Source organism: Lethenteron reissneri, chromosome 2 (assembly GCF_015708825.2).
Source record: "Lethenteron reissneri isolate LAM-NWPU_2019-01 chromosome 2, ASM1570882v1, whole genome shotgun sequence".
Taxonomy (NCBI): Eukaryota; Metazoa; Chordata; class Hyperoartia; order Petromyzontiformes; family Petromyzontidae; genus Lethenteron; species Lethenteron reissneri.
In genome coordinates, this window is record NC_083780.1 from 4,815,315 (window position 1) to 4,837,265 (window position 21,951).

The following is a 21,951-nucleotide window of genomic DNA, read 5'->3' on the forward strand; positions in this document are numbered from 1 at the left end:
AGTAGGTTAAACGTTGAGTTTTATATAGGCACCACGGGGTGACCAGCCCCTCCCCACCCAGCCCCTCCCCTCCCACCCCCCACCCAGCCCCACCCTCCCCACCCAACCCCTCCCCACCTCCCCACCCAGCCCCTCCCCACCCTCCCCACCCAGCCCCACCCTCCCCACCCAGCCCCTCCCAACCCTCCCCACCCAGCCCCACCCTCCCCACCCAGCCCCTCCCAACCCTCCCCACCCAGCCCCACCCTCCCCACCCAGCCCCTCCCAACCCTCCCCACCCTCCCCACCCAGCCCCTCCCAACCCTCCCCACCCTCCCCACCCAGCCCCTCCCCACCCAGCCCCACCCTCCCCACCCAGCCCCTCCCCACCCTCCCCACCCAGCCCCACCCTCCCCACCCAGCCCCTCCCCACCCAGCCCCACCCTCCCCACCCAGCCCCTCCCAACCCTCCCCACCCTCCCCACCCAGCCCCTCCCAACCCTCCCCACCCTCCCCACCCAGCCCCTCCCCACCCAGCCCCACCCTCCCCACCCAGCCCCTCCCCACCCTCCCCACCCAGCCCCACCCTCCCCACCCAGCCCCTCCCAACCCTCCCCACCCAGCCCCACCCTCTTAATAGCCTTAACAGACTGTTGGGGCAAGGGCTGTTAGCGAGCACCTATGAAGGTCGACATAGGTACTCGCGAACATTTGCCCCAACAGCCGAAGGCTATGCGGGGGATCGTTGTCTTTGTTTGTGATTGTGTGAGAGTGATTGTGTGATTGTGTGCGATTATGTCGGTCATCTCAGTCAGTCGACCCGTGGCACCTGCTGGGTCTGCCCCGTGACCTCCTGCCAGCGGGCGTTCGACACTTCACGTGACCTCAAGGTGCACATGGCCTGGCACAAGCGTCGTGGTGACGTCACCGCCACTTAGTGGCGAATGGCCGTTGTTGTTGTTGTTGAACGTGATTGTGTGTATGAGTGTGATTTTACGTGTGATTGTGAGTGCTTGTGTATGATTTTGTGTGTGAGCGTGATTATGTGTGTGAATGATTGTGTATTATTGTGTGTGAATGATTGTGTATTATTGTGTGTGTGTGGGCGTGATTGTGTGTGGAATGGAGTTTGTATGCTTTCATCCCCTTCGGTAGACATGTGTGTGAGCAAAAGAGTTTGATTTTAAGCGAGTGTGGAGTCTGTGAATTCCTGCAGTCACGAAAGCTTTAAGTCAAGATTTTCTCACGTCTGTTGTTTGTTCATGTTTGTTCATGTTTTTTTTGTTGTGGCTGCACCCGAGTCAAGAGCCGCATGGCTCACAGGGCTATCTCCATAAATATACAAGGCAACGTTGTGAATGTGTCTGTTCAAAATGTTTAGCGTACTTCCCGACATGCGACAAACTTGAAATTTGCCATGTGGGTACTTTCCAGACTGTACACCATGCAAACATTATAAAATTATACTTTTTTTGGGGGGGGGGGGGGGAGCTAAATAATGCATATAATTTTGCACAGCAAGTGAGTTGTGACGTCACATCTGTCACGTGACCCGCGCACGTGGAAGCGTAACGCATTGTAGTGTAGTGGGTAGCGCGCCGCGCTACGAACCCGGCGACCCGAGTTCGAATCCCGCTCACGGCCACCACCGGTGACGATTATTTTAACCGCTCCTGGGCCTCCCCTAGGTCGACTCAGCCTCAAACGAGTAGCTGGTGTGGTGTGTGAACATTGCCACTGCGGAGTACAGCTAGTACCTAATAGATGAATCGGAGTCTTCCTCTTGGTTCTTTTGGTAAAGTCATCACGTAGAAGGGAAATAATAAAATAATAAAAATAAAAACATTATAAAATAATTCTCACGACGTTTCGGCCACAATGCAAGCAGCCGTCCTCAGGTGAAGAACAGGTCTGTCGGAAAGACAGCATTGTGGCCGAAACGTCGTGAGAATGATTTTATAATGTTTTATTTTTATTATTTTATTATTTCCCTTCTACGTGACTTTACCGAAAGAACCAAGAAGATGAATCCCTGCAGTCACGAAAGCTTTAAATCGGAACTGGAGTCTGTGCGTTCTCTCCACCTGTTCTGCATGGTCCTCTGGTTTCCTCCTCCCATAGCGAATCCCACACCCCACAGTGTTAACTGGTAGTGGTCAAACCACAGCTAAACCCTCACCCACAGTGGAACAGGAAGTGGACAAATCGCATGGGAATGCCGAGAGACATCGTCTGCAAATGACTCTAATTGGGATAGCTCAACGCAGTGGCATATCACGTGGGAATTTATAGCAACCAAATGCTCTAAGCGCACGTTTGTAAATGTGGAGGGAAAACTCGTAGAAAAATCCAAGAGACCAGGGGTAGAGAGAGAGAGACACGCAAACTCAAAATACACAGCAGCAGGCGTCAGGGTCGGGATCGAACCCACGATCTCCTGTATACCAGGCGAGGTAGTTAACAGCTCGCCACCACGGCGCCCACACACACACATAGGGACCGTCCATAAATGACGTCATGCGATTTTGGACGATTTTTGCCCCCCCCCCGCCCGCTCGTCACACGGCGTCACAAAAAAGTCAGACCCCCCCCTCAAATATGACGTCACAAAGCTCTGCCCCCCCCCCCCCCCAAAAAAAATAAAACATGGTTCAAATCGCTTTAAACCATTGTCATTGTAGTGCGTATTTAATGCGGCTCTGCACTCTGATGTTGTAGGAGAAAACATTTATTAGAAAGTCTATTTAATTAAGTAGAACGTGTTGTCTATATTTATTTAAAGTTGCGCATTTTGATGTGACGTCACATTTAACCCTCCCCCCCCCCCCCCTCGTCACACATCGTCACAAATGTCTGACCCCCCCCCCCCCCCTAGGTGCGTGACGTCATTTATGGACGGCCCAATAGCAGCAGCAGCAACGTCTCCGAGTGCGAAAACTCTTGAGGCTCTGTGATGCTTTCGTGGGTAAACGAGCACAATCATAAAGTAACTAATATAGACGTTAGCAGATCGTACAACTTTTCGATTTAAAGCTTTCGTAACTGCAGGGATTCATATTCTTGGTTCTTTCGGTAAAGACACGTAGAAGGGAAATAATAATAAAAAAACAATAAAATTCTCACGAAAACCACACCTGATGACGATTGCTTGTGTTGCAATCGAAACGTCGTGAGAATTTTATCATCCATCAGGTGTGGTTTTCGTGAGAATTTGATTGTTTTTTTTTAATGATTTCCCTTCTATGTGACTTTACCGAAAGAACCAGGAATACGTGTATTTTATTGTTTTATTTTTATTATATTATTTTCCTTCTACGTGACTTTACCGAAAGAACCAAGAATACGTGTATTTTACTGTTTTATTATTTTTATTATTTTACTATTTCCCTTCTACGTAACTTTACCGAAAGAATCAAGAATACGTGTATTTTATTGTTTTATTTTAAATATTTTATTATTTCCCTTCTATGTGACTTTACCGAAAGAACCCAGAATACGTGTATTTGATTGTTTGAATTTTCATTATTTTATTATTTCCCTTCTACGTGACTTTACCGAAAGAACCAAGAATACGTGTATTTTATTGTTTTATTTTCATTATTTTATTATTTCCCTTCTACGTGACTTTACCGAAAGAACCAAGAATACGTGTATTTAATTGTTTTATTTCCATTATTTTATTATTTCCCTTCTACGTGACTTTACCGAAAGAACCAAGAATACGTGTATTTTATTGTTTTAATTTTATTATTTTATTATTTCCCTTCTACGTGACCTTACCGAAAGAACCAAGAATAAGATCCAAACAACATTAATAATAAATAATTATACGTAGCGCTGAAACCAACACTCGCGTGCTCGAAAACAACGTCACGTGACCGATCAGCTGCTCGCGAGTCACGCGCCCACGGACTGAACCATCGATCACCGCGGGTTCGACTAAAGGGGGGGTGTACACGCGTGTGTAAATGTCTAAAATTCGACAACTATTGCCACCGAAGCGCATTGCTCTCCTTTCGATTTAAACAAACAGTCAACTCTTCACCTCATCTCCTTTTAATTCATCCACGTTGTAGTTATCCTCCTCGTTAGTTGAGTTTTTACGCGGTTGTTACTAAACCACCCCCCTCCCCCTCTTTACCCGTCGTTCGGGCCCAGATGGTCTCGCCCGTTCCGCTGAGTCGGCGCTCCGTCGGTGATCCGCGTCTCGCCTCCAATTCGGCGTGGCGGAGGCTTTATTATTTTATTATTCTTCGCATTATTGCGATCTCGGAACAAAGTCCGCCGCGACGATAAGGAAAAGTAGGAACGGTTTTTAAAAAAAAAACATTTTAAAGACGCGGTGGTTTTCGTTATTTATTTATTTAACAGCGCGACCGCGGACTTTCGACTCCCGTTCACTGGGGCAGAGCGCGGCGGCGAGGTTGAAACCAAAGGAACCTGCTCACAGCGGTAACGCGTGTGTCTCTGTGTGTCTCTCTGTGTGTCCCTGTGTGTCTCTGTGTGTCTCTGTGTCTTTGTGTCTCTGTGTGTGTCCCTGTGTGTCTCTGTGTCTTTGTGTCTCTGTGTGTATCTGTGTCTTTGTGGGTCTCTGTGTCTCTGTGTGTGTCCCTGTGTGTCTCTCAGTGGGTCTGTGTGTCTCTGTGTGTCCCTGTGTGTCTCTCTGTGTATCTCTGTGTGTCCCTGTGTGTCTCTCAGTGGGTCTGTGTGTCTCTGTGTGTCCCTGTATGTCTCTCTGTGGGTCTCTGTGTGTCTCGGTGGGTCTGTGTGTGTCTCTGTGTGTCCCTGGTGTCTCTGTGTGTCCCTGTGTGTCTCTGTGTGTGTCCCTGTGTGTCTCTGTGTCTTTGTGTGTCTCTCTGTGTGTGTCTCTGCGTGTCTCCCACGTGTCTCTGTGTCTCTCTGTGTGTCTCCGCGTGTCCCCGTCACCTTGCCTGCCTGTCTCTTTGCCACTGTGTCTGTCTGTGTCTATCTCTGCCCCCGTGTCTGTGTCTGCCCGCTGGTCTCCGTGTCTGTCTGTGTGTGCGTGTCAGTCCACGTGTCTCTGCATCTCGGTGTCTGCTCGTCTCTGACCCTCTTGTCTACCTGCCCCTGTCCCCGTGTCTCCCCCTCTAGAGATGACGTCGGCGAAGTTGTCAGAGCTGTACCTGGACCACGTGACGCAGGTGTGCAGGGCACGTGCTGTCAAGGTAAGAGGGGTGGGTGGGGGGGGTGTCAAGGTCACGGGGGGTCACAGTCAAGGTCACCTTGGTGGTAAGGTCAGAGAAGAGGTTTCAGAAGGAGTCGGTGCTAGGGGGGTAGGTTTAGGGCTGGAGGGTTTAAGCTTAAAGCTCGTGCCATTGTTAGGGTCAAGGTTGGAGTTTTGTATGGTATGTGCGTGTGCTGAACTTCTTTCGCACCGTACGTAGCCAACCGAGTTGGCGTTATGGTTTGAGTTGGGGGCCAGGTATAATGTTCGAGCTGGGTAAGGGTTACGGACTTTGGTTCGGGTTGTTATGAGGGTAGTAGGAGTTGGGGTTAGGGAATGGGGTCAGGGTTTGTGTCAGGGTTACAGTTAGAGGCTAGGGTTAGTGGTTAAGTCCTGATTTGAAGCTTTCGTGACTGCAGGAATCCATACTCTTTGGTTCTTTCGGTAAAGTCACGTAGGTAGAAATAAAATAAAATAAATCACGACGTTTCGGGCGCAACACAAGGTTGGCGTTATTGTTTGGGTTGTGGCGAGGACTAGAGTTCAGGCTCGGGGTAAGTGTTAGGATCAGACTCGAGTTCAAGTGTTAGGATTCGGCCTCTGCCATATAGTCGGGGTTATGAGTCTGGGTTTGGCGTCAACGGTTGCGTCAACGTTATCCATCACGCTCTCTCCCAAATGGTTAACGTCACGTCTATTGGTGCCGGTGTGGTGACTGTGACGTGGCCTTCGTGAACGTTTCATCTAAATTATCTCTGACCATTATGAACCCCCCCCCGCCCCCACCGCGGCTTTTCCTGCACCCAGACGTTCGTGCGTGCCCAGTTCAACTTTGACCCAAAGTCGCAGGGCGTCCTGAACCGTCCCCACGACGGTCTCGCCTTCCGCAGCGGCGACGTCCTCCGCGTGAAGTCGCGCGCCAAGTGGGACTGGTGAGCCTCGCGACCTTGTCTCCACTGCTGGATGAAGGTCTCCCCGCGTCGTCGCTGCCGACGCCGCCATCCGTCGGGCTCTCGCGCGTACAAACCGAATCTGTGGCTTCCGTCGGCCACGGTGGCTCGGAGATGTTAACTACCTCACCTGGTATACAGGAGGTCGTGTGTTCGATCCCGTCCCTGACGCCTCCTGTATATTGGGAGTTTGCATGTCTCTCCCTGTAATCGCGTGGATTTTTCTCCAGGTCCTCCGGTTTGTCCCTACGCATTTAGAATCATCATGCCTTTAGAGTTTTAGATTTGAAGCTTTCGTGATTGCAAGGATTCATATTCTTAGGTTTTTTTCGGTAAAGTCACGTAGGTAAAAAATGTAAATTAATAAAAGTAAAATAAAAAATAAAATAAAAATCAAGACGTTTCGGAGGCAACACAAGCTTCCGTCTTCAGGTGGAACCGTCACAGCACGACTGCTGTATCAAGTGACGGTTCCACCTGAAGACGGAAGCTTGTGTTGCCTCCGAAACGTCGTGATTTTTATTTAATTTTTTATTTTACTTTTATTAATTTTAATTTTTTACCTACGTGACTTTACCGAAAAAAACAAAGAATATGAATGCCTTTAGAGTGTTTGGCTGCTATAAATGTCCGCATGATGAGTCACTTCGTTGGGCTATCATTTATGGCCAGGTCAATTTTAAAGAAGAGCTATATAGCTCAGTGGGCCTTACCTGGTTAAAAAAAAAGTAGTTTAAAAAAAAAATTGTGCTTTGCGCACTTTCACACTTTTGCTCCGTTTTCTTTGGTCGCTGTCTGTCAGAATTTTGATCCAAATTTCATAGCTTGTCAATCCACTTGCCTGCTCACCTGCGTATCTGCGCGCTCACCTGTTCACTTGTTCCTTAATCTGCATGTCTACTCACCTGCTCAAGCACTTCCTTATCTGTGTGTTTACTCACTCACCTGACTCACCCCCTCACTGCTTGTCTGAACTTTCACGGCAACGTTCAAAGATGTTTTCCCAACATTGGATTGGAGAAGCCAAAGGCGTAAACTTAGCAGCGAAAACATTGGCTGTCTTCAGGTTTTGCTTGAGATCTGGCCATCGCGACCTGGCTATCGCGAAGTCCGTGGGAGACGAACGGCAGCACACGAGAGAGGAGCTCGACAATGAGGGCTGGGGAGCGTGACATAAATCTGAGCAAATTTCAAGTACAACGAGTTCGCTATCCAAATGGAGACATTTGATCACCTGCAATGTAAATTTAAACCGGATCTGCTGGCCTGCCTGGTAGGTGGTTCCTTTGGGTGTTTCTGTAATGGAGCTGCCTAATGGCTACGATCGGTGTAACTATACACGTGGTAACTTTTTTTAACTTGTCACCACGGAACATTTCTAAAATTGTGATTCTCATCAGGGCTCCATGGTGTTAACAAGTGCAGTCTCCAACTCGTGTCATCCACACCTCTGTGTTTTAGCTCTGAAAAATTTAACCCGTAAAAACAAAGTTTTTCACTGTAAATCCTTTATATGCGTGGCATCGGTTTTATTTTATTATTCATTTCTGTTTTTCTTGAGTAAGAGTTTCATTTTTATCACATTGGTATTTTAAATTAAATCTGAAATTTTTTTTTTCCTAAAAAGTGGAAAATTTTGGAAAAAATTTTTTCACGAAAAAAAATTGTCACGCACAACGAGTCTGTGTGCAAAATTTCAGCTCGATTGGATCACGGGAAGTGGGTTAAACGACCGAAAGATTTGCACGGTCGTAAGCGCACAAGCAAGCAAGTGAACTTAATATAAAGGATTTAAAAATGACCATTGCCTGAAACATCGCCTATTCGTATAATTTAAGGCCGCAATGTTGTTGACGATGTCTTTGAGTGTTGTTGTATAATCTGGGTAATTTTCGCATCGGATCACTGAAAACAAATATGTGACCAAGTCCAATCGTGAATAAATTTGGCATGGTTGTGGGTAACAGGGAGACACGATACAGCTTCAGAATGGGGGGGTCACTGCGTCCAACGGCTTACAAGTTATGGGTCATTGCAAACAAAATATGTTTTCAAGTTCAACATTACAGGCCATTGGAGGTGGTCAGGTTTTGGGCCCCGAGTGAGTTGACATGAAACGACCCAAATGTGCCTCTACTCCAGGTTGGCAGAGAGTATCCCCAAGGGGCAGATGAAAGCAGTTACTATTTTGTGGATCGTCTAACAGTGGTTGTGTGTGTACGGACCTCGGCGCTTGTCGTGGGCATATGAAAATACCAGCAATGGGCGTTGAGTGTGACCTGACATGTATAGACACGCAGACAAGGACACAGAGACACTTGGACGCACGCACGAGAGAATAGAGACACATCTGAATAAATATTAAATTTCGATTTAAAGCTTTCTTGACTGCAGGGATTCATCTTCTTGGTTCTTTCGGTAAAGTCACATGTTTCGGACGTCTTTCCGACAGCCCTGTTCTTCACCTGAGGGCGGCTGCTTGCGTTGTGGCCGAAACGTGGTGAGAATTGTATTTTATTAAGTTTAATTTTATTATTTTATTATTTCCCTTCTACGTGACTTTACCGAAAGAACCAAGAAGATGAATAAATATTATACCTCGCTAACCTCGTCAGACTGTTGGGGCAGGTGCTGTTAGCGAGCACCTATGAAGGCTGGCACGGCACACGTGGGGGTGGGTACCCAGCACCATGCCCAGCCGCCTTTGTCTCCCTGGTAGCGATGTTTGCACACTGCACATGGTACTCATTTGAGGCTGAGTCGTCCTAGGACCGGTTCAGATAATCATCACTGTTACACACAATCACGTGCACATACACACATACACGAACGGACAGACACACACACACACAGATGTGAGGACTCTTATAACGAATGTTCTCAATCAACTTGTTTTGCAGGTGGGAGGGTGAGAAGGAAGATGGTTCGACCGGGATGATACCCTCCCGAGACCTGGTGGAATGGTACAGTCCAACAGATTCAGACTTGCACACAGACAGATCCCCCCCCCCCACCCACCATTGCCTTCTATAAACTTTTGAGCCAAGTACTGTTAACATTTGCCTATAAAGACTGCATGGACTATGAGTGGGGTGGTAGAAACACTCTTCCCAGTACTGATGTTTACACACATCGCACCGGATACTCATCGAAGGCTGCGTCGACCTAGGGGAGGTCCCAGGACTGGGTTGGTATATCACTGGCTTCTGTTGTGTTAGTGTACGCGTGTGTATGCATGTTTGTGTGTGAATGCGGGGAGTGGTGGTGCAACGATTTGCACACTGTACTACTGAACCCCACAGTAGCACAGTAGCTAACATCAGTGTCGTGAAATATCTGAACCGGACCTGGGCACAATCCAGGTCAACTCAGTCTTAAAATAAGTACCTGGTATGGGGTGAAAACATCAGCATTGGGGACACTAAACCAATTTTTTTGGCTTGTACCAGGTAAGACCCACTGAGCACAAATGATAGCTCCAGACCTTCAGCTCAAAGGAGGTGACTGACTGTGTGGTGGTTATGTTGTCGTGGCTTTGTCATAATTGGGACTCGTCAGTACAAGGACGTCCAGCAAAGTTCGTTGCTGCCGTATTAAAAAAAACGAAAAACAATATTTATTTTACCCGGTAAGGCCCACTGAGCTATATAGCTCTTTTTCATAAGCGATCTAGCCACAAATTATAGCCCAACTAAGTGGCTTATCACGTGGCAATTTATAGCAGCCAAATAATCTAAAAGACATGTTTATAAATGTGGAGGGAAAAACCAGAGGACCCGGAAAAAAATCCACGCAACCACGGGGAGAGAGACACGCAAACTCCAAATATACAGCAGCAGGCGTCAGGGTCGGGATCAAACCCACGGCCTCCTGCATACCAGGCGAGGGAGTTAACATCTCGCCACTGCGGCACCCCGAAGGCGGCCGTACTGGCCTTTCGAGGCGCTCGCTCACAGCACTTGGCCCGATGGTCCATTAAAGGCTACACGGGGGGTCTTTGTCTTGTTTGTCTCTCTCAGTCACAGCGTGAGCTCCAAACCTGTCGAGCCTCAGCCCAAGTCCAGCTTCCTGGGTTTGATCCGGGCCAAAGGCTTGCGTGGACCCTACATGGCCCAGCACTGCTCGGGTACAACTGCCCTTGCCCACCCACTTGCTCACCCACTCACCTCCGTGTCTACCCACCCACTCACCTGCGTGTCTACCCACCCACTCACCTCCGTGTCGACCCACCCACTCGCTCACCCACTCACCTCCGTGTCTACCCACTCACCAGCGAGTCGACTCACCCACTCGCCAGCGTGTCCACACACCCACTCGCCTCCATGTCTACCTGCCCACTCACCTCCGTGTCTACCCACCCACTCACCTTCGTGTCTACCCACCCACTCACCAGCGAGTCGACTCGCCCACTCACCAGCGTATCCACCCACCCATTCACCTCCATGTCTACCCACCCACTCACCTCCGTGTCTACCCACCCACTCACCAGCGTGTAGTCACCCACTCACCTTCGTGTCTACCCACCCACTCACCTCCGTGTCTACCCACCCACTCACCTCCGTGTCTACCCACCCACTCACCAGCGTGTAGTCACCCACTCACCTCCGTGTCTACCCACCCACTCACCTCCGTGTCTACCCACCCACTCACCTCCGTGTCTACCCACCCACTCACCTTCGTGTCTACCCACCCACTCACCAGCAAGTCGACTCACCCACCCACCAGCGTGTAGTCACCCACTCGCCAGCGAGTCTACTCCCGCACTTGCTTACGCACCTAGTCCTCGCTGTACGTAGCCGACCGATTAGCACGGTTGGTTACGTGCTGTGCATACATCATACATCATTTGCTCGCTCACCTGCGTGTTTACTCGCTCACCTACTCGTTTATTCACTTGCTGTCTCGCCTGCGCGTCTCCTCGCCTGCTTGCCTGCTCGCTCACCCACTCGATATTTGCTTTCTGCCCGTGCGGTGCGCGTGCGGTGCGCAGTGTTCGACGATCTGGACACGCTGTCGTACGAGGAAGTCGTCAAGCTTCCTCCGTTCCCACGGAGAACCCTCGTGCTGCTGGGTGAGATGAGCACAGCCCACGGATATTTCGCTTGCTGCGACGTCAGGCTCAGAAACCCTTCCTCTGTTCCTCTCTGCCTATGCCTGACTGCCTCCCACCCTCTCTCTTTCCCCCTCCCCACTCCCCCCAGGAGCTCCCGGTGTCGGCAGGAGTCATATTAAGACCGTACTGCTCTCCACCGACCCTGACACGTTCAAGACTCCGGTGCTCTGTGAGTAATGTGCCTTGCCTACAGATACAGTAGTCCCTCGGTTAACGTTTTTAATTCGTTCCACGAAAGCTACTTTTAACTGAAATTACTATGAATCGAATAGAGGAATTGCATGTTGATAGCATTAATCCATTCAAAGCCAGAGAGCCGTTTCTGCTGCCAACGCACAAAACGTAATGTCAATAAAACCAGTCTCAAGGCCTAAAGCTCATAAATGGGTGTCGCTGATTGGCTGAGGGCATGGCTCAGCCCACTTACGAGCGCTCTGATTGGCTGAAATTGGCACCCGCGTATCGTAAAGTAAACATGCCGTTAATCAAAATGTTAAAATTTGTCGAAACCATGGAGTCCTATGGGAGGCGGAAACAAAACCCGAAAAACTGTGAACCGATGTCGCTTTTAACTGAGGGACTACTCTACCAAACTAAACTTAATATTTATTTATTTTACCAGGTAAGGCCCCACTGAGCTATGTAGCTCGTTTTCAGATGCGACCTGGCCACAAATGATAGCTCAACAAAGTGGCTTATCACGTGGACATTTATAGCAGCCAAATACTCTAAATGCACGTTGATTCTTAATGCGGAGGGAAAAAACGGAGGGCCCGTAGAAAAATCCGCGAGACCACGGGGAGAGTGAACATGCAAACTCCAATTATATAGCCGTCGTGAGTTGGGATCAATCCCACGACTTCCTGCATATCAGGCCGCGGGTGAGTTAACATCTCGCCACCGTGGCGGTGAGGAACGCGAGGTTATGGGTTGGTTTGAGGGCAACGCCGAGTGAGGCCCGGTTGCTCAGGAGATGTGGAGCCGGCACTGCTGAGATGCCGAGTTTGGATTCCGATTTCATCGGCCCCCAGCTGATTTAGACAGTCAGGTGTTGTCAGACCGGTCGCCTACGACTGCACAAAAGAACCGTCACATTCATTTTTTTATTTGAACATGCATCTCACAGGGTGTGGAACGGATGTCACATGACGAAAGGATAATGGTGGAAGCTCTGTGACGTCCACTTCCACGGGCTGTTTCACTAACGCCAAAGGGTCGCGCTGCCCTCTGCGAGCGTTCCAAATGGATTCGTTGGCTCGCGAAGACGCACTGCTCATTGCGCAATCGGGATAAATCTGGAGAAGGGAGATCACTCCGCAAGTGGACAGGCGGCATTCTCTATCTCGGCTGCAGAGCCCATCGGCGACCAGCCTGTAACTGTCAAAGAACCGCCAACGGGCTCGCTGCGTTGACGCCAGCGGGATCGGTCAAGTTTATTTTTTTCCCCCGAACTCCCTCAGACACGACGGAGCACCCGACCTCTCCGAACGGCGACGCTGCCCCCAACTCCGGGGCAGGGGCGGCACCGGGGACAGCGGGTGGGGCTGCGCAAGATTCCGGCCCGTATCAGCTGGTGTCGGACGTGGAGATGCGTGGGTGGGTGACGCGTGGGGAGATGGTGGAGTACGGGAACCACGGGGAGGCCATGCTGGGACTGCGCCTCCAGTGTGTGCGTGACATCATGCAGGGAGACGCCGTGTGCGTGCTCGATGTGCAACCGCAGGTGAGCGCTGCCCTGCGCACCAGCCGTGAGCTCACTTCCTATGGGTGCCGTGTGAGGTCACTTCCTGCGCGCGCAGTGAGGTCACTTCCTGCGCGCGCAGTGGGGTCACTTCCTGCGTGCGCAGTGAGGTCACTTCCTGCGCGCGCAGTGAGGTCACTTCCTGCGCGCGCAGTGAGGTCACTTCCTGCGTGCGCGCAGTGAGGTCACTTCCTGCGTGCGCGCAGTGAGGTCACTTCCTGCGTGCGCGCAGTGAGGTCACTTTCTGCGCGCGCAGTCAGGTCACTTCCTGCGCGCGCAGTGAGGTCACTTCCTGCGTGCGCTGTGTGAGGTCACTTCCTGCGTGCGCAGTGAGGTCACTTCCTGCGTGCGCAGTGAGGTCACTTCCTGCGTGCGCTGTGTGAGGTCACTTCCTGCTTGCGCTGTGTGAGGTCACTTCCTGCTTGCGCTGTGTGAGGTCACTTCCTGTGCACGGTGTGTGAGGTCACTTTCTTTGTGGACCATGTGAAGTGAATGTGCGTGGTGTGAGGTAATTTCCTGTGCATAGCATGCAAGGTCACTTCCTGTGTGCTTCGTGAGATTCCTTAAAGTATGACATCACTTCCTGTATGTGATGATGTAGTGTCACTTGCTGCGAGCATTAAATAGAAGGTGCGTATGTAGGAGATGGAGTGCCTGTGTGCGCTATGAATCTGAAGCCATGTGCATCTTTATTGCATGGAATTCCATGAACCAGTTCCCTTGGATGCTGCGTGTTGTCCTAGGTGGTCTCTAATAAAAAAAATTGCATTTATGTCACAAAAGAAAATAAAGTACTCTCCCCGCGCGTTTGTCATTCATATACAGATGATTCTTGGTTCGAACCCAGCGGCCGTCCTGGTTAATAGTGCCACTGTTTCATAGTTGACGTTCAGAATTCCGTGACGTTACTCGAAGCCACTGTGTGCTGAGGTCATGGTCTAGACACGAAAACTCTCATTTTACCTCATTGGGTCAAAGCCCCATACCAACATTGCCCCGCTACTGTGAAACTACAGCAGACTAATACTCTCCTGTGAAACACAGCACCTTCGTGATAGCCTCGTGCTGTAAGAAAGCGCAAATTCAATTGAATTTAATTCCAGAGGTTCTGCTTGACTTTGTGAGGTGAGCAAGCGAGCGAGTGAGGGTCAGTCGACCCCCTGGTCCATGACCTGGAGTTGCGTGTCATGTCCCCAGGCCCTGAAGGTTCTACGCTCGCCCGACTTTGCGCCCTTCGTCGTGTTCGTGGCTCCGCCAGCCAGCATCGGCGAGGCCTTCCAGGTACCGGCGTCACGTGACCAGTCCCCCGACGGGTCACACGATCGCACCTCGTGAGCCGCCGTTCGTTGACGTGGCATCACACGACATAGGGAGAGGCCGAGACTTTTAGCCTGGGTGCGTAGCTGCTAGAGAGGAGTTCTTGCAGGTTTGCATTGTGTGTGTGTGTGTTGGGTGAAAGGGACATTGTAGTTGCTCCAGGGCAAACGAGGGTTAAGTAAATATCGAACATTGCATCTCGTGTTTCAAATGACTCAAGAACTGCATAGTATGGTATTATTTTACCAGGTAAGGCCCACTGAGCTCTATAGGTCTTTTTCACAAACGACCTGGCTATGTATATTCTTGGTTCTTAATATAAATATAAAACATTGTTTTATATTTATATTATTTTATATTATTTTTATTATTTTATTATTTCTCTTCTACGTGACTTTACCGAAAGAACCAAGAATATGAATCCCTGCAGTCACGAAAGCTTTAAATCAAGACCTGGCTATGATAAATGATAGCTCAACGAAGTGGCTTATCATGTGGAAATTTATAAAAGCCAAATACTCTAAGGGCATGTTTCTAAATGTGGAGCGAAAAACCGGAGGACCCAGAGAAAATTCCATGCCACCACGGGGAGAGAAACATGCAAACTCCAAATACACAGCAGGCGTCAGGGTTTAAACCGAACCCACGACCTCCTGCATACCATGCGAGGGAGATAGCATCTTGCCACTGTGGCATCAAAATACTTTTGCACGAATGCGACACCAGCGACCGACACCAGCAGTGACACAGCTAGACAAGAGGACCATAGTGCACTGGGTCAGGAACTGCTGATGGCTTTTACATAATGCACAGAGGTCGTGTGTGCGTTACGCATGTCTGTGCACTATTATTCCATTATGATTATGGCTTTTTCTCGTCATTTACAGATTTCATTACTGATTCTTGTCCGCGAGAATAGATTATTCAGAGTCTAGCCAAATGATACCCATCGGCTAATGGAGCTAGCGAGATCGACGGTACAAACGGAACGGCGCGAGATGGACAGCACAAACCAGGCAGAACAGATGTACAGCAGGAACGGTGCAAACGTTTCTATACGGTAGAAACAGCGGATTAAAGGTCCGTGCGGTGATCGATTCAAGTTCTCTGGCGGTTAAATACAGGTGGCCGCGGTGCAGAGGTCGCAAACGGGTTTTGATTCCTTACCCGTACCCGGCCGCACCAGGGTCGCAAATGGGTACCCGTACCCTACCCGATACCCGGCTACCCGTACCCGGCTGGGTATCGGGTAGGGTACGGGTACCCGATTGCGACCTCTGGGATGAAGCCATGTTGCAGGCGCGGGTGGGTTGATTCTAGAAACTTGAAATGTGAGAAGAGACAAGACGTTGGCAAATGAGTGACAAACGGTTACTCACCAGTGACTCACGGCCTACGAGTAGCCGAGTATCGGTTAGGGTACAGGTATCGGGTACCCGATTTCGACCTCTGCCACGGTGGTGAATTCTGGGCGTCCACCCCCCCCACCCACCCACCACGCGCGCGTGCAGGCGGAGTCCCGGGAGCTGCAGGCCTCGGTGATGCACCTCGTCGACCTCGTCGTGGTGAACGAGGTGACGCACGACAGCGCCACCCTCATCGCCAGCGCCGTGCGCACCGCCGGGGAGACGCACAACTGGGTGCCACTCTCCTGGCTCCTGTGAGGGGCACCCAGCCTGGCACGACACCACCCGGCACTGCTCAGTACCGCCTCGCACTACCTGGTATTGCCCAGCAATGCCTAGCAAATGCATGGCATTGCCTAGTAATGCCAAACAATGCCTAGTATTGCAAAGTAGCGCATGGTATTATCTAGGAATGCGTTACATGGCCTAGCAATGCCTGGCATTGCCCCGTTGGCACTGCGTGACATTGCTGGGGCGGTAAGCGTCGCTCCGCTGGGTGGTACCGCACCGTCTGCCTCCGCACCACGCCGCGCGCTTCTCCTGCACGCTCGGAAACTCGGCTCTCTGCTCCGGCAATCCCCCCAGCCGGCAAACCCCCGGGGGCGACGCTGCAATCGCCCCAGCGCCGACGGCCACTGTTCTCCCCGCACCCCCCACCCCCCACCAGCACTGCTCTGCGTTGTTGTGTCCCATGTTCTGGGGCGTTTAGCGGCCAGCCGCGTTCGTTCTCACGGTCTCTTTCACGCCGCTTCGTTCCCAAATCGCATTTCAAAAATGTTCGTTTCTCATGGCTTGTCTGATGTCGTTGTTTTTTGTTGCGCAAGTTTCAAATGTTTAACATTACTGCCGTTGTTGTTGTTGTTGTTGTTGCCGAATTTGATATCTCTCGCTCCCGCCATGGGAATGTGGAAATTTCCACAGCTGGCTCAGGGTCACAGACAGGGGGAGAGAAGACGGGCGTTTAGCTGTTCAAACACCAAATAGGTGCCTTTCGCAAGGCATCAGGTCTGCATTAACCACACGTACTTGTGGAAAAACATTATCTCGTAATATAGTAATTGTCTTTGAAACTGATTGGCCTACACCAGAGGCAGCATTCTTTATGGCAGGGGTGGGGAACGTCCGGCCCGCGGACCGTATAAGGCCCGCAAAATCATTTGGTCTGGCCCTGCCAAGGCAACTGCACGACTCGAAATTCAATAAATCTAGGAGCTTTTTTCATAGCAACATGATGTTATAAATATCCAAATTGCCCTTGGCAGAAAAAAGGTTCCCCACCCCTGTTTATGGCCTTGTCTCACCAGTGTTAGACCAGAGAACGCCAAAAGACAGTAAAAAGTAATCATTTTGGATACTGGAAAAAAGCTCCCATAGACATAGGGGAGGGAAGATTTGACATTTCACTTTAAAGAAACACCAAAAAAAGACGTGGTCCAGAGTTTCACAGCTGAAAGCAATGCCGCGGCGGGTTTCGAGTCCTTAACGGGAACTCGTGGTGCCGTGCCGATTCGGGCTTCTGTTCTGCTTGGTTTGGCACGGACTCGCGCACCACCACTTTACTTACTCCCTCAAACGAGGATCCAATCAAACTCTGTATATCAAAATTTCAAAAGTGCAATTTGCGCGCAATGTTTTACACGGCACGCGCACAGCGCGTAATGTCGCTCTTTATCCGAAGCTGTTTTGTCCGTCGAACTTTGAGGAACTAGAGGGGGCACTGGGACAGGCGAGTCTTCATCGCAAGATCTATGAACTACATTCGAATTTTCCCGTTTCCAAAATGCACGCGTGTTTGTATCATTTGAGAGTGCATACAACGTGATCTGGAGCGGGGACAATAAGCGTTTAGCGGGTTTTTTTTGTCTCCCAAGCACGTAGCGCGAAACGCCGGACATCGTGCTGAACAGCACGTGGTGATGGCTTGCTGAAGCCATTCCGCGAACGCCTCACGCGGCGGTGAAATTAGCGCCGAGTGGAGGGTCGGGTATCGACGGACGGTCGAATTAGTGCGTAAACGAACTCCGTGTCGCCACAGTGGTTGTAACCGATCCGATCCATTTGGGGCTAAAATCCAGGTCGTGGGGGTTGACTTGCCTCTGCCCATCGCCCCTTTGGGGGGTCAATAAACCCGTACCACAGTCTGGCCCCCACCATAGGAATGTGGAATATCCACTCTTGGCTCAGGGATGTAAACAGGAGAAGGGGTCGCCCTCTCGGCACTTGTTTTTTGTTGTTGTTGCTGCAGACTCCGTTCCTCGTGCTCCCACCACTCGAAACTGAACTTGTCGAACACGCCGCGCGCGTCAGATGATTGGTAAATTGACGAGTCTGGGGGGGTGGGCTGACGAGTTACCTCTTGAGGTCTGAAGTACGTAAACCCTTTTCACGATCTACCACACATTTCCACCTCGACGTTATCAAACGCGGAATATGATTCGCTCTCACCTTTTACGGGTGACCGAGGCGCGCCGAAATTTCGATACGCGACCCTCTTCTTCGCGATCGGCGCACCCACGCTGCTTGGTGGTGACGTCGCTGTCGTCGTTTGCAGGGGGGGGCCATTTGCAACGTAAGTCGTGTAGTCCCCTCCGTGGCCCGTGGGCCGTAGCAGGTTACCCCACCCCCTCCCGGCGCAAAAACTCACGTGGGCTTCACCGACAAGCCTCAACGTTTATAGCACAAAACTGCGGCCGACTTTATGAACTTAAGCACAAAACGTTTCTATGGCAGTTGGTTGACGGTGGTCAGGAGTTTGTGGCGGCGGCGGCGCATGGCAAAAGCACGCTCCCCGTTCGGCCCAATAGACCCTGCGTGCGTGATGCAGTAGCGTGGCCTTTCATTGGCCTGTCGGTGTTACCACCGCTAGCAACGCTTCAAAAGGGGAAAGCCAAACGCGACGTCGAGCCGCGCCCGACGCCTTGAACTGCCTTTGCGTTTCACCGTTGTTAGCGATCATCAGCATGGCAGAATGGGCCTTTGCCTGTCTGCCACCTTGTTCACGTGGCGTCCACCTGCCGAATCTGGGGGGGGGGGTGTGATTCAATTTAAGAATCAACATTTTTTTCTCGGCATCGCTGTGAATGTAGCGGTCTCGAGTGGCTGCGGTGAGTTGACGTGTTGGACCTATTTCGTAGGACGAATCGACAAAACGTCGACTTGACGCACGCGCGCGCCGTCCATTGCAGGCAAGCGAACGCCGTGAGCTTAAGACAATCGATATATTGATCCACACCAGTGCATCGCGAACTCTCCCAGCCGACGTGTTCACACCCAGCGCCCCCTTGACTTTGGCGTCTCACGATGCCTTGTTTGGCCCCGTGCGCTCGTGTCGAGTGCGGGGAGCTGCGTTCTTGCTGCCGACTCGAGCCTGGTGGTGGTGGTGGTGAACGCGTTGTGAACGCTCGCGGCTCGCGTCGATCAAGGGCCTGGGTTCAATTCCCGTCTCGGTGCGCCTTCCCGCTTGGGGTTTGTGCATTCTTCACTAACCGCCCCCCCCCCCCCCCCCCGCGCCTGCTCTGCGTGGGTTTCCTCCTCGTTCTCCGATTTCCCCCCGACCATCGCGAAAAGAAAATGAACAATGCAACCGGTATCGGCCAAACATCCCAATGCTGAAACATTGCCTGCATATTTACTGGCAGGCAACATCGTCCCCTTTTTGCAAAAAACTTTACAGCTGATTTTTTTTATGTCTGTGTATGTTGAACTTCTTTTGCACCATACGTAGCCAACCGTGCTAATCGTAGGTGCGGGGGGGAAGGACAAAAAACGTAAGCACAAAACGCCGTTCTAAAGGAATGAGTGTCAATCTAAAATCTAGATGATGATTTCAAAGTGCACCGCTCCAGTGGCCCCTAATATAGGAAGGAAGAGCGTTCCAGACGGCCGCAGAAGCACATCTGAAAGCGCCGCGCGATGCGGTGACCGTCTTTTGTTTCAATGGTTCGCCAAAAGCCGCCGCTGTTCCGAGGATGACCGGAGTCTTTGAGACTCGGGGGGGTGGGTTCCTGGAAAACAAAAAAACACTGTTGTGTCTTTAAAAGTTCTCGATCTGACATCTCGTTTTGATTGGGGACAGACAGATGACTCGCTGCTCCTCGAGAGGGGTGGCCTGAACTCCGCACTTTTATCTCACGGAGCTCTCGCGTTTTTCTTTTTTCTAAGGACACGGGTCGCGGTTACCAATGAGTGGCATCTGCGATTTCTCCCAGAGGCACTCCGAGCGGCAGCTGCTCTTTCACAGAAATGCTTCCGAGTAATCGGTCAAGACAGCGCCGCGGACAAAGTAAAGTTTCGGTGTTTCTACCGACCGAGCGAACGTTTCTTATTGCACGTGCGCATCGCTCGCGTGAAAGTGTTGGCAGGGCCTTGGCTTCCAATGCTTTATGTTGGAACCAAATGTTCTCGAAAAGAAAACGCAGTTTCCACTAACGCTAAGCAGGCCCCACGCGTCCAGTGATGAGAATTGCATTGAATTGCTTGCGGAAGAGGGAGGCGGTAGTGATGGTGGCAGTGGTGGCTGCGATACTGGTGATGTCGACATTGATGGGTGTTGGAGGTTGACGGTGGAGTAGATGGGGGTGGTGATGATGATGGTGGTGGTGGTGACATCACCGCTCCAGTGACCAAAGACGGGTGGCCGTTTCTGCCCACTGCGACGTGTTTGAGGAAATAATTTTTAACCGAATCTGAAACCGCAAACTGCCACTTGTGTAATTTTAAGAGCGGCAGATTTGTTGTTTTGCTTCTGTATCTTTTGTGTTGTAAACCGCTCGCTTAACGATCGTATTTTCTCACTTGATCATTTTAGAGACGGGCGTTATATACTTGTGATTGTACTGGCGTGGGGGGTTCATTTGGTGGGGGGGAGTGGGGTAGCTTCTGAAATTGCCCCCCCCCTCCTCATTCCTGATTAGCCCCCCCACCGTCCCTGGTTCTTTAACTTAACCACTGGTGTTGCGACAAGAAATGATATCACTTTATAAACCAAAAAAAAGTAAAAAATCAATGTTTTTTGTTCAAAACTTTAATGTGCATTTCGTTGTGTTTTAGTCCGTGGTTGTCGTCATGCATCTAGGATTTCCTCTGCCTTAATACGAGAGACCTGCAACGAGAGACAGAATGAGAACGCCCTCGCTCCGTGGGAGGTTACTCCTGCTCTTCTGCTGCCCCCACTGTCTGGAAATGCCCCCGCCCCCCACCAGCCATCCGTGCTGACGACTCCCTGCTCGAGATTTTCCTCTTCTACTTTGCCTACAATTGATGGCCACTCTCTACAAAATAAATATGGCCACTGCTTGTGTACGACATCTTCAGATCAGAATGAGAATATTTATCTTGGAGGAATCTGATGAACTATGAAGATCTTTTAAACAGATGTCCAGACGCGGTCGCATTTAGACACCGCTCTATACGTCCGTGTTGTTATTGACTCGGAGACAGCCAAAGAATCGTAGTTCCGTAGACTCACCATGGAGACCCGACCCTTACACACACAGACCCACAGAGACACGGCGAGAACCTCAGACATACATATGACTACCTCTGGAATAAAACACATTTCTGCGGAGGGAGCTGGTAGGAACGTTGGGTTGCTCGGTCAATGGCCAGGGTCAACGGCGGCGTGGTGTATTCCGCAAATATGCCCGACTGTGAGGGCGGGCACAAGCCGGCGTGAGTAGGTTAAACGTTGAGTTTTATAAGGGCACCACGGGGTGACCAGCCCCTCCCCACCCAGCCCCCACCCAGCCCCACCCTCCCCACCCAGCCCCTCCCCACCCTCCCCTCTCCACCCAGCCCCACCCCTCCCATTTTTGGATGCACGACGGACAGACGGACACAATAATCCCCTGTGGGCTGGTGTAACCAAGAGGTTCCTACCAGTATAATCCCACCACAGTGGACTAAGATTCCGTTGTATTTTAGACACCAGACTCAGACGATTTATTCTGGAGGAATCCGATGAGCTACAAAGCGAATTTTTCACAGATGTCCAGTCGACGCCACCGTGTAAATCCAAACTGTAAATGTTGCTGAGAAAAGTCCGGGGGCTTGAGCCGGTCATGGCTACAGGGAATGGCGGCCAATGAGTACGTCCGCTGCAGAGATGGAGCAATGAAATCGGTTTGTCTGCAGGAAGGAGAGAGTGCGATGCATTGTGGCATATCAGGACTGAGGGATGGTGAGTGGTGACTGTGTTGGGGATGCCTGCATCCGGCAGTAGAAAGACCACACGGCTCACTGAATCTACAGCCGTTTAAATC

General features: G+C 50.8%; 1 protein-coding gene across 1 annotated transcript; it reads left to right on the forward strand.

The window, feature by feature from the left end:
* The first annotated feature begins 4,150 nt into the window (after positions 1-4,150).
* Positions 4,151-20,967, forward strand: LOC133342595 (55 kDa erythrocyte membrane protein-like). Its single transcript, XM_061551824.1, has 10 exons — positions 4,151-4,431; positions 5,092-5,165; positions 5,972-6,096; positions 9,015-9,077; positions 10,134-10,240; positions 11,105-11,185; positions 11,316-11,396; positions 12,688-12,950; positions 14,166-14,249; positions 15,797-20,967. Exons 2-10 carry the CDS (start codon positions 5,094-5,096, stop codon positions 15,947-15,949), a joined length of 1,029 nt encoding a protein of 342 aa, XP_061407808.1. The 5' UTR covers positions 4,151-4,431; positions 5,092-5,093; the 3' UTR covers positions 15,950-20,967.
* Positions 20,968-21,951: the final 984 nt, after the last annotated feature.

Excerpts from the sequence above, each read along its gene's own strand:
- LOC133342595 (XM_061551824.1), top strand. The coding sequence starts at position 5,094 with ATGACGTCGGCGAAGTTGTCAGAGCTGTACCTGGACCACGTGACGCAG. Across the intron at positions 9,078-10,133 it reads TCCCGAGACCTGGTGGAATG|TCACAGCGTGAGCTCCAAAC; the intron begins GTACAGTCCAAC and ends TGTCTCTCTCAG. Across the intron at positions 12,951-14,165 it reads TGCTCGATGTGCAACCGCAG|GCCCTGAAGGTTCTACGCTC; the intron begins GTGAGCGCTGCC and ends TCATGTCCCCAG.